This window comes from Phacochoerus africanus, chromosome 11 (genome assembly GCF_016906955.1).
Source record: "Phacochoerus africanus isolate WHEZ1 chromosome 11, ROS_Pafr_v1, whole genome shotgun sequence".
In the NCBI taxonomy this organism is placed as follows: Eukaryota; Metazoa; Chordata; class Mammalia; order Artiodactyla; family Suidae; genus Phacochoerus; species Phacochoerus africanus.
Window position 1 is genome coordinate 50,578,956 of NC_062554.1, and position 9,765 is coordinate 50,588,720.

The 9,765-nt window shown below is 41.9% G+C and overlaps 1 protein-coding gene across 2 annotated transcripts; it reads left to right on the plus strand.

Moving 5' to 3' along the window:
• The first annotated feature begins 549 nt into the window (after positions 1-549).
• LOC125111965 (olfactory receptor 148-like) lies at positions 550-8,726 on the plus strand. 2 transcript variants are annotated; one of them, XM_047754164.1, is made up of 2 exons: positions 550-1,456; positions 8,695-8,726. In XM_047754164.1, the coding sequence occupies exons 1-2, from the start codon at positions 550-552 to the stop codon at positions 8,724-8,726; spliced, it is 939 nt and encodes a 312-aa protein (XP_047610120.1). The 2 variants fall into 2 exon arrangements, with proteins under 2 accessions (XP_047610120.1, XP_047610121.1); XM_047754165.1 differs by lacking the exon at positions 8,695-8,726 and having other exon boundaries at positions 550-1,485.
• Positions 8,727-9,765: the final 1,039 nt, after the last annotated feature.

Here is a 9,765-nt window from a genome sequence, read left to right on the forward strand (position 1 = left end):
CACAGCCTAAGCACATCCCCCCACCCCCCAAGCTGTCTCCTTCGGAGACCATAAGTTTTTCAATGTCTGTGAGTTAGCATCTGTTCTGCAAAGAAGTTCAGTCTGTCCTTTTTTCAGATTCTGCCTGTCAGTGAAAGCATTTGATGTTGGTGTCTCATTGTATGGCTGACTTCACTTAGCATGATAATTTCTAGGTCCATCCATGTTGCTAAAAATGCTGGTACTTTGTTCCTTTTAATGGCTGTGTAATATTCCATTGTGTATATGTACCACCTCTTCTTGATCCACTCCTCTGTCGATGGACATTTAGGCTGTTTCCATGTCTTGGCTATTGCAAAGAGTGCTGCAATGAACATCGGAGTGCATGTGTCTTTGCGAGTCGTGGTTTTCTCTGGATAGATCTTGGCAGAATTTCTAATTCTTAATTTCAACATCATCTTTAAACAGAGACCGGTTGTGATCAATGCATTGGGATTGTATCTGTCACAGATCCGCCCCCACATCCGTGCTTCCTGCCTTTCATCTCCCCAAGACCCTCCTGCCAGGAACATGAGGAATGACACAGAAGAGCTGAAGGAGTTCCTCCTGCTGGGAATACCTCAGACAGAGGGACTGGAGCCTGTGCTCTTTGTCATCTTCTCAACCATTTACCTCTTCACCCTGCTTGGCAATTTACTCATCCTTGTAGCAATTACTTCCTCCTCTACCCTTCGCACCCCCATGTACTTCTTCTTGGGACTCCTGTCTATTTTGGACATGTTGTTCCCATCTGTCACCTGTCCCAAGATGCTCTTCTATCTCTCTGGCCGGAGCCACGCCATTTCCTACGAGGGGTGTGCTGCGCAGCTCTTCTTCTATCATTTCCTGGGTTCTACCGAAGGCTGCCTCTATTCTGTGATGGCTTATGATCGCTTTGTTGCCATCTGTCACCCACTCAGGTATATGCTCATCATGAGACCTGGAGTCTGTGTCGGTTTGGTCATGGCAGTCTGGTTGGTGGGCTGTCTTCAGGCCACCATTCTGACATCCTTTACCTTTCAGTTACCCTACTGTGGCCCCAATCAGGTGGCCTACTTCTTCTGTGACATTCCTGCTGTCTTACCCCTGGCTTGTGCTGACAGCTCCCTGGTCCAGAGAGTAGGTTCCACTAACGTTGGCTTTCTGGCTTTAATGCTTTGGTTCAGCGTTTGTGCCTTCTACACACGCATTGGCATTGCCATTTTGAGAATCCGCTCAGCAGAGGGTAAGCAGAAAGCGTTCTCTACCTGCAGCGCCCACCTCACTGCAATCCTCTGTGCCTATGGGCCTGTAATCATCATCTATCTGCAGCCCACCCCCAGTGCCTTGCTGGGTACCATAGTGCAAATATTGAATAATATTGTTTCACCCATGCTGAACTCCTTAATCTATTCCCTACGGAACAAGGAAGTGAAAAGCTCCCTGAAAAGGGTTTTCCGCAATGTAGTATTTATGGCTCTAGAATAAATTATAGTTTTCATAATGGAATTTGAAGTTTATTGTCTCTTAAAAATCACTCACTTCCTTTTTTTTTTTTTTTGGTCTTCTTTGTCTTTTAGGACTGCACCTACAGCATGTGGAGGTTCCCAGGCTAGGGATCAAATCAGAGCTACAGCTGCTGGCCTGCGTAAGACATCGCAACGTGGGATTGTTAACCCACTGAGCACGACCTGGGATCGAACCTGCGTCCTCATGGATGCTAGTCAGATTCATTTCCACTGAGCCAAAATGGGAACTCCACTTAGTTCTTCTTCTTAAATAAATGATAGAATATGCTTCCTCTAAAGCATTAAGTTTGCCTGATAAGATTTTCTATTTTTATATGTATCTCTAAACTTTGAGGCCCCATAAGTAACTTCGTAATTAGTATTATTCTCAGTGCTTTCATACTGGGAAAAGAATCCAGGCAACATTGCAAGAAGCTTGAGGCAGATTTCTTGTTCTTGTAACAGACAGTCAGTTTTGCCTGGTTGAGTTTAGGGAGGATCTGTGGCAGTTCTAAAAGCATCCTTCAATAGCCATCTCTATGCCAAATTCGTTTTTCTCACTTCACTAAGGTTGTAATCATTCCTTTCGTCTGCCTATAGACATTTCACTTCCTCCAAGTTGCTTAGTATGAATTACAATTGCTAGAACATGATCTGTGGTGAACACTTAACAGATATCATCCCATGTAAACGCCATAGCACCCTCCCCCATGAAAGAGGTTCAGTTTTGTAAAGAAGGGCTTTGAGGATTAGAGGCTTCAAATAAGGAGCCCTAGTGGCAAACATTAGGAATATCAGGAACATTAAGTGGGAAACCAGGACTTGCCTTCAGATCTTGTTAATTCCATAGCTCCAGCTCTTAACCCCTCTAGCAGACAACTTCCCTACAGGGTCTGCTTGGCAATTTGCTCATCCTCCTTATATCTCACTAGAGACACACAGAGAGTGTTAATGAATAACTGGTGAAATATGCCCTGACATAAGTGCTCATATTGACTTTATATGTGCTGCGATGTGGGGGTTTGCTAGTTCTTTTTTCTTATACTGTTGAACCCTATCAATCACTGTTTAAGTGTTAAATATATCTGTTTGGTGTGGGCAGCGATTTTGAGAAATATTGCCTTTAAGGGGATCTGCCTAGAGTTACCATTTATAACATCCTTACGTTAACCAAACCCGCAAACTAACATTGGGTGATATATGTAAAGCAATTGCATATATTACATATATTATCTAATTTATCTACAAAAGAATTCTGAGATTATTTTAAGATGGAAAAACAAGGTTTCAGGTTGTTAGGTAAATTTCCCTAAATCACACAATTTGTTAAGGAGAATTAGGATTCCATCTCAGGTTCTCATGCAGCCAAAACTTTGAAAATAAGTAAATGCCCCCCAAAAACTTCCTCCACATTGTTTTCCTTTTAATATCTCTGATGTATAAAATTCACTCCACATTGTTTTCTTACCGTTGTCTTCAAGCCTCGAAACATTCCTTCTTCTAGCTAAGCATAACCATTCCTTTTTCATTTTCCACAAGTCACTCTCGGCCTTTACTGTGTTTTCGTTTATCTTTCCTTCCTAACTTCTCTAGTTCTCCTCTTACCAGATGCATGGATTCTATAAAATAAAGCCCCAGGGAATATGAGTCAAAGGCAGAATTCTCACAGCAGATGGAAGCAGTTCAAAATGGTGAAACTTAACGCCTTATTTTTTAATCTCCACGTAAATGTATCTATAAATAAATAGAAGATTGACAAAGTGAGCCCTCAAATATTAAGAATGGGTAAACCGGAGTTCCTGTTGTGGTTTGGTGGGTTCAGAACCCAGCTAGTGCCATTTGTAGCAACATGGATGGAACTAGAGACTCTCATCCTGAGTGAAGTAAGTCAGAAAGAGAAAGACAAATACCATATGATGTCACTTACATCTGGAATCTAATATACGGCACAAGGAACCTTTCCACAGAAAAGACGATCATGGACTCAGAGAATAGACTTGTGGTTACCAAGGGGGAAGCGGAGGGTGTGGGAGGGACTTGGGGTTAATAGGTGCAGACTGATGCCTTCCAGATGGATTAGCAATGGGATCCTGTTGTGTAGCACTGGAAACTCTGTCTAGTCACTTACGATGGAACACTTAATGTGAGGAAAAAGAAAGTATACATTTATGTGTAACTGCATCACCATGTTGTACAGTCGGAAAAAAATATGTATATATATATATATATATATTTATATATATATAAAAAGAACCCAACTATGAGGATGCAAGTTTGATCCCTGGCCTCACTCAGTGGGTTAATTATCCATTCATGGCTGTGGTGTAGGCACAGATGTAGCTCAGCTCTGGCATTGCTGTGGCTATGGCAGCTACAGCTCTGATTAGATCCCTAGCCTGGAAACTTCCATATGCCACAGGTGCAGCCCTACAAAAGGAAAAAAAGAATTAGTAACCCCATTTTAGGTGATTTTTACTGTATTATATTTTTCTACGTTACTTCCATAATTTTGCCATGTGAGTCTCACTTTTTTCTTTTTTAAAGCTCTTTAAAAACAAGAGACATTTCATCATGGGATCACGTGAGGCTGATTATCTGAACAAAAAGTTTTAAGGAAAAAACCCAGAGCAATTACTTAGGAGAAAAACTGATAGTCATTTCTAAAACCATGGTTTAGTATGTATTGTATTGCTTATAAATTGTGCCTAAACTCACTTGTAAAAAATGTCTTAATTCCAAAAAGTGTGTTCTATTGTTTTCATTCTCATTTTATGTTTCCTTGTTGGTTTTAATCTTTTGGGTGTTCCCAGGTGATATATTGTGGGGTCTTTAGTGATTACTAGAATCCAAGTCTGTTTTGTTTTTTTGTTTTTTGCTTTTTGTTTTGGCCCTTTAGGGCTGCACCCATGGCACATGGAGGTTCCAGGCTAGGGATCAAATTGGAGCTACAGCTGCTGGCCTACACCACAGCCACTTCGCTGCTTATCCATTTTTTTTTTTGGAGACTGATAATCTCCAGAGCACTTAGCTGTTTTTCTGGGGTTTTTTCTTTTTCCCTTATCTGAGTTATAGTTCTCTGCCACTTTATTTGGAGTGGTCTCCTGTTTGCAGACAATAGAGTTGTAGCCTCTCTTACTTCTGATGTCTGCTCCCCTCGTGCCTGAAGTTGCTATGGGTCTTGCTGTAGGCCTTCTGAAGGGAGGGACTGGTGCCTGCCCACTGGCAGGTGGAGCTGATTCCTATCCCTCTAGTGGGTGGGGCTTTGTCTCTGGGTGATATTAGAAGCAGCTGTATGCCTGAGGGTCTGTAGGCAGCCTGTTTACTGGTGGGTGGGGTTGTGATCCCAACTGGATTATAGTTTGGCCTGGGCTTTTCAGCACGGATGGGTGGGGCCAGATTCTCCCAAAATGGCCACCTCTAGAGGAACCCATGCTGATGAATATTCCCGTGAACCTTGCCTCCAGTGTCCTTCCTCCACAAGAAGACACTGTCACCTCCTGTTTTCCCAGGAGATCCTGCAAGAACTGCAGTCAGGTCAGACCCAGACTCCCACAGAGCCTCCGCCTTGCTCTGGGACCCAGTGCACATGAAAGCCCCTGTGCACCTTTCAAGAAATGGGTCTCCTTTATCCCCAGTACAGTGGAGCTCCTGCGCACAAGCCCCACTGGCCTTCAATGCCACATGCTCTGGGGGCTCTTCCTTCCAATCCCAAATCCCCAGGCACGAGGACATGCCGTCGGATTCAGAACACTCACTCCTGCAGGTGAGTCTGTGATACAGTTACTTTGCAGTCTGTGGGCTTCCCACTCTGTGGGGATGGGGTTGCTTCTATCACGTAATTGCTCCTCCTACCATCTTGATGTGGCCTCCTCTTTGCCTTCTGGAGTAGGATATCTTTTTGACAGTTTGCAGTCCATTTTGTTGCAGGTTGTTCGGCATTTGGTTGTAATTCTGGTGTTTTTATGAGAGAAGGTGAGCTCTAGTCCTTCTATTCCCCCATCTTAATCCCGCCTCTATCTTTCTTGATGCTTGACATTGTTTATCCATTCTAAATGCAATAGTTTGCGTCTACCAACCCCAGACTCCCACAAGTCTATTCTCTATGTCTATGAGTCTGTTTCTATTTTGTAGGTAGGTTCATCTGTGCCATATTTTAGATTCCACATATAAGTGATATTATATGATCACTTTTTGACGTGCCTTTTATCTATTAAGGCAAATTAAAATCCTATGTACTTGGCTTTACTGAATAAAATATTAATTTTTAAAGTTGTATTTCATTAAATATAAATATTAAACATACTCAAGACACATATAGAATCTACATTTAATAGAAATAACTTGGGTACAGGTTTTAGTTATGCCAGAGGAAGAAATTCTAGAATAAGCTCCATGATTTGGGGAGCATTATGTTTTTCCTAATTTTCCTCATCTGTAGAAGACGTCATCAGAGTTTTATGAGGTTTAAAAAAGACTATCAAGCACTTTTCCTTCCAGATAGACTCTTTTAAGTTTTTTAAGCAAAGGAGCTGTTTCTGAAACTCAGCCTCTCTTGACCAGGTTCTGAATAGAAATGCAGAGACAGTGTTTTGGATGAAACAGAAAAGTATAGCTTTCTTGCCTTGCCAGGCAAAAGAGGCCACAGTAGGCTACTGCCCTCCAAATTGTGTCTGCCCGGGAGGGGGTAGTGAGGGTCTTATAGTGTTGAAGGAGCAGGGCATGATCAGCTCGTGGACATTCTTCTGATTGGTTGCTAGTAAGGTAACTGGGAGTCAGCATCATCAACTTTCTGCTTTCAACCAGCCTGGGGTCTGCATGCTTGTGGGCAGCATACAGCTAACTTCCTACACGTGGCAGGCGTGTTATCTGCAAAACAGCTCAAAAGACATGGCTCAGAATATTATGTGTAGTCCTTGAGGAAAAACTAAAGATCCTTGACTTTGTTGAATGGCTAAAGTATTATTATTTTGTCTTGCTTGACTTTTTTCCTTGCTTTCTACATTTTCTCACTTCTCTGATTAAATTGATTCTTGACTTTTTTTTTTTCCCCAACAAAAGGTAGATGGAGGACATGGGTGGGGTCCATTCTGGGAAGGCCTCATAGGATTATATCTAACCGTCCCCTCTTCCACTTTTCTGGCTTTCCTGGAAAATAATTCATGCCCTGCCTAATATAATTGGTACTCAGTTTGTGGGAATAAGCGGATCATGTATGCATAAGCAAGTGAATGAATGTGTCCAATGAGGAATTTGATAGTATACTTCAATGATTCCTTGAGTTTTCAAGGCATTTATCTTAGAAGCTTGAACAGATGACAGTATCAGACAGATACTTCCAGTTATAGCCCCAAATTCTTTTTGGCCTCTCAGCATGTTTCTTCCCCTTTCTCCTGGCAATAGGCCTTTCCCCTACCCTTTGGAGAACTGCCCATCTCCATGCCACTGTACCCGGTACCCTGGCCACAGAGGCAGGCATGTGATTCAACCAAGGAAATCAGATTTGAATCTGGAGCTGAGACATCCAGAAGTAAAGGGCACCTGAGGCTGAATCATCAGATGGCAGTGCCCTGAGGCTGCTCCATGTTCTTAACTGCGGAGACCCCTGGAGCCGTCCTAGTTCGTACCCTTCCATTAGACCAGTTTTTCATTGATTTACTCAATTCTCTGAGCTACCCTAGTTACTGTGGCTTGCACTGTCATCCCCACCAATACATGCAGTAAAATAACACAATTCATTTATTAAAGCAACACATACACATGAAAAGCAGTCAATATATAAATGTGCGTACGAATAAGTGATACATGTGCCAAATGGATTTTTAAAATTATTCACTGAAGTATATTTTATAAGGGATATCATAAGAGATTTAATCTTTAATCACTTTCCTCCTCTCTCTTCCTGTCTCTATCTCATTTCTAAGGCCCTTGTTTAGTAAGGTCTCTGACTTGGATTAATACTGAAAGAGACCAAGTTTTTTTAAAATCTTTGATGTTTGGGAATTACCGCTATTCCTGGAGTCAGAGAAGAAATTACTCTATGGAGTTCAAGCATGCTTACATTTGTAACATTCTATTTGAAAGTGATTGAAAAAGAGAAGAATTTGGGACATCTATCAGCAGACTGCAAGCTTGTGCGGATTTAGCAGGAAAGGGCTCCTTCCTTCTGTGTTGGAGACCACCGAACTGCTGAACTCTGCAGAAGGCAAACCTGGTGCAGGTGCAAAAGCACAACAAGCTAAGGAATGCAGAGTTCTAAGGTACAGGATCTCCTTCAAAAACAAGTTAAGGGAGTTCTGCATTAACCTTGAGCAGCTGCACTATGCCCTAGAGGTATGCACCTGTAACTAGTTGCTAGCAGTTTCTTTTGTTACTCACTACGAGATGGCTTTGTCATTGCCTGCACCTGATTTGGCTCATTAACCTATGTTGCCATCCGTAATAAAAGTCCTGAGGGCTAAAGCCTAGGCACCTTTTGTTCTGAGGAACAGAGTGCCTCCTGGTCCCCCTACTTTCTAAATGTAAAAGAGTCTTGTGTGTTTTGTTATACTGCACCCCATCCCTCTTTCAGGATCTCCTGTTGCCCTGCAGCGCTGAACAGGGCACTTCTGTTAGAGAAGAAAAGTAAAACAACATTCATCAACATCAGCCAGTTATGTTCCCTGTTTGCCTTTTAAGTGTCCAAGTTTGTTCTTTCTTTATTTCTTAAATTTTAGGTCACATGCTCTCCCTCCCATCATAGTCACCAAGAGGGGGAAAGGGGGATAGAGATAGATAGGGTCTTAGGCAGTAGAATGTATGAGTCGATCTATAAAGACTTCACTGTGCTGGAAGAGTTAAAACAAGTTGAAAATGTTATGACAGTTTCAAGATTGGAAATTGAAAAGGAACCTCTACGACACTTATGCTGTGCTTTCTCCTGCTATAAAATTAGCCTACTGCTTAACTTGGATCTGGTTAGATTATTACAGGTTTTGGAAACCGAAATAGAGGCTACCAGTTAACTCTTGTGTATTAAAATGTGGGCCATAGGGTCCCTGGTAATGTAGTTATCTGTTCATTAAATACTTATTAAGAGCTTATTTTGGAGTGTTTTGTATTGCTGACCCTCATACTCAGGGAGATAAGGCGGAAAAGAGTCTGTATCTTTTGTTATGTGTGACTTGTATGATCCCAAATGATTTTTGGAGAGTTAAGGTAACAGTTACATTAGATGTTAAATGAGTGTAAGAAACTTGGGTGGGACTCTGTTGAGTCTTTATATTTGTCACTTTAGAATCACGGATGGCTTCAAAATGAATGCAATTGAATAGGATATGTAAAGAATGGAAGATAGGAGAGTGGTCGTGTCAGGCTTCTTAATGAAACTGTAATAATGAATGGAGGGTTTGTAAGTAGAAATTGCTTAATTTAGGATTAATTAATTGAGGATTTAGGTTTATTAATTAATATATATTTTTTTTTTGGTCTTTCTACGGCCGCTCCCGTGGCATTTGGAGGTTTCCAGGCTAGGGGTCTAATCAGAGCTATAGCCACCAGCCTACACCACAACCACACCAAGGCAGGGTCCGAGCCAACCTACACCACAGCTCACAGCAATGCCGGATCCTTAACCTATTGAGTAGGGCCAGGGATCAAACCCACGTCCTCATGGACACTAGTCAGATTCATTTCCACTGAGCCACAAAAGGAAATCCTTAATTTAATTTTTATTGTGTATTAGACCATAGTAGATTTACAATGTGTTAACTCCAGATGCACAGCAAAGCAATTCAGTTATGCATATATATATGTTCTTTTTCAGATTCTTTTCTCATATAAGTTATTACAGAATATTGAGTACAGTTCCCTTTGTCGTACAGGAGGTCCTTGTTGATTATTTGTGTTATATATAGTAGTATGTATATGTTAATCCCAACCTCCTAATTTATCTCTGCCCACAACGTTTCCCCTTTGGTAACAGGAAGTTTTTTGTTGGAATCTGTGAGTGTGTTTTGTAAATAAGTTCATTTGTTTCATTTTTTTAAAAGATTTCTTGGCATTCCCGTCGTGGCTCAGTGGTTAACGAATCCGACTAGGAACCATGAGGTTGTGGGTTCGATCCCTGGCCTCACTCAGTGGGTTAAGGATCCGGCGTTGCTGTGAGCTGTGGTGTAGGTTGCAGACAAGGCTTGGATCCCATGTTGCTGTGGCTGTGGTGTAGGCTGGTGGCTATAGCTCTGATTAGACCCCTAGCCTGGGAACCTCCATATGTCGCTGGAGT

Coding starts and splice junctions, on each gene's coding strand:
- LOC125111965 (XM_047754164.1), top strand. CDS start 550: ATGAGGAATGACACAGAAGAGCTGAAGGAGTTCCTCCTGCTGGGAATA. Junction 1,457..8,694: donor CTCCCTGAAAAGGGTTTTCC/GCAATGTAGTAT, acceptor ATTTTTGGAGAG/TTAAGGTAACAGTTACATTA.